This window comes from Pundamilia nyererei, unplaced genomic scaffold, assembly GCF_000239375.1.
Source record: "Pundamilia nyererei isolate P.nyererei 1_Seehausen unplaced genomic scaffold, PunNye1.0 scaffold00171, whole genome shotgun sequence".
In the NCBI taxonomy this organism is placed as follows: domain Eukaryota; kingdom Metazoa; phylum Chordata; class Actinopteri; order Cichliformes; family Cichlidae; genus Pundamilia; species Pundamilia nyererei.
In genome coordinates this window covers 685,933-687,943 of record NW_005187572.1, presented here as the reverse complement: position 1 = coordinate 687,943, position 2,011 = coordinate 685,933, and the positions used below count along the sequence as shown (strand labels likewise).

The following is a 2,011-nucleotide window of genomic DNA, read 5'->3' as shown; positions in this document are numbered from 1 at the left end:
AAAAAAAAAAAAGTAATCAAAACAAAGAAACAAAACCTGCTTTCACCCAAAATAAGGTTTAAAACAGTCGCCCAGCTTTATGCAACGATATGATTGGCTCCTGAGTCTTCCAAGTGTCTAGCTTTGTTGAAAGCCTCTTTGGGGCAGGGACGGGACAACTGCCAATTTTGTCAAGAATTCTCAAAAATATTTACTCCTGATTGTTTGAGCCGTCTCTCCCTGCTGGGCGCCACTTTAGTGAGCAGTGGGCGAGCGGCCTGGTTCGAGCCCGACCCGCGGGCCATTTCTGTGCATCTTGCTCCTCACTTTCCCGTCTGTCTTCACTGCTTCACTAAAGGCAAAAACGATGGTGTAATAATGTCGTGCCGGCAATTTTCTTGATCAGTTACATTTAAAAAGAAAACAAAACTACAATAGTACACAGTGTAACATACACATGTGGCAAACCGCCTCAGTCATAATCTAATTCTTGTTTCAGTGTTGGTTTATTTCTGGGCATCATTTGCAGAGGTGGACAGGAAATGGCATATTTAAGTCTTTGACCCAGAGGACAGCGTGACTGCAGAGGCGGCTGTGGTCGAACGAGATGTATTCTAAGGACCAAAGGAAACTGAAAGCCTCGTTTTAGCCGTCTGACTCATCTCTGCCATCACAGCTCTTTGAAAAGTGCTTTAAGAGAATGCAAATAATGACTCCGACGTCTAGCAGAAAGTACTTTTTAGTTAAAGGTAGTCAAACATGTCACTTACTGTACTGACTCTCTCTGACAGGGAAGTGGCTGATGGGAGTTCCCGATTCCTGATCCTCCTGCAGACGCACGGAGAGGACCTTTCTTTGCAGAGCGACAGACTTCCTCACCAAAAACACCTGCACCGCGAAATTAAATGTTTGGAAAGACATTCAAAGGAGACATGTTAACATCTGCATCCCAGGACGCGACCTCCTCACCCCTGGCGGCTGTTTGAGCAGTATGCGATTGGCCTCCTCTTCGCTGACCCCCAGCAGCAGCCACGCCGGGTGGGTTTGAGTCAGCCGGTCCCACACGCTCATCCTCCTCCGCAAGGAGTCGTACCCAGAATCCCTTTCACCCACCAGCCCACCGCAGTGGCGAGCCTGCAGGTACACACCGCTCTCCAGCCTGCCACAGAGAGAAAGACTTAAACACTTTTGCCACCTGCTGGTTGTTTGTATGTTTTTTTATATGTTTCCTCCTAACCAAAAAATAACTTAGAATTAATAAAATAAGTCAATGCCGAGATTGTCTCCTAGTATATAAAAAGAAAAGAAACATTTTCAGACTGTCCTCCAGACCTCACCGTCTAATTACAAATTTATAATAAACTCCAAATGGATAGAATAAGCACATGAAAACAGAAAGATCTGTGTCATAAAGTCTGGAATAAAATACTTGATAGCGCATAGAAAACAGGCTCACCCTTGTAGCTCCACAGGATCCTTGTGCACAGCATGAGAGACCTGAACCATCTCCTTCTTCAGCTCTCCGATCTCCAACGCAAATGTGTCAATCAGCTGGAAAGAGACAGAGTGAGAGGCTGTGACTCTGGAGGGAGCGTGAAAAGGAGAAGAGGACGGACGAGATGTAAATGAAACATAAATTATGAAACTTAAAACTGAGCCTGAGCCTGAGCTAGACTGGACTGGAGAAACTGTTACTCATTTTCCGGTGTAGACCTCATTTCCTGTTGGAAGGAAACAGACACAAAGCACAGAGTGAAAAAAAAAGAGGGAAAATTTCTCCTAATCCTCCTGCAGATAACAAACTGCTGTCCAAACTGAAAATGCTGTTTCTAATTCAGACAGGAAGCCTTCAAAGAGTCATCTGTGACAGGCAGTGTTGTTTTCAGGTCGGCACAGATAAGGCTTATCACAACTGTCATTCAAATCTAGGTCCGCATTTAGTTTGGAATATTTTAGGATTCGAGCAGTGATGACATGCATGATACGGAGTCTGTTTTACAAACCTGGAAAAAAGAACAAAGAAAACAAAAAC

At 44.5% G+C, this 2,011-nt stretch overlaps 1 protein-coding gene across 3 annotated transcripts in view; it reads right to left on the bottom strand.

Moving 5' to 3' along the window:
- LOC102206420 (ras and Rab interactor 2) overlaps positions 1-2,011 on the bottom strand; it is a 40,543-nt gene that overhangs the window by 18,708 nt on the left and 19,824 nt on the right. For all 3 annotated transcript variants that reach the window (XM_005746011.1, XM_005746012.1, XM_005746013.1), the window contains exons 3-5: positions 1,436-1,530; positions 949-1,138; positions 750-867 (exon numbers count right to left, since the gene is read on the bottom strand). In XM_005746011.1, the coding sequence (XP_005746068.1) occupies positions 750-867; positions 949-1,138; positions 1,436-1,530 (403 nt within the window). The remainder of the gene's footprint in view (positions 1-749; positions 868-948; positions 1,139-1,435; positions 1,531-2,011) is intronic.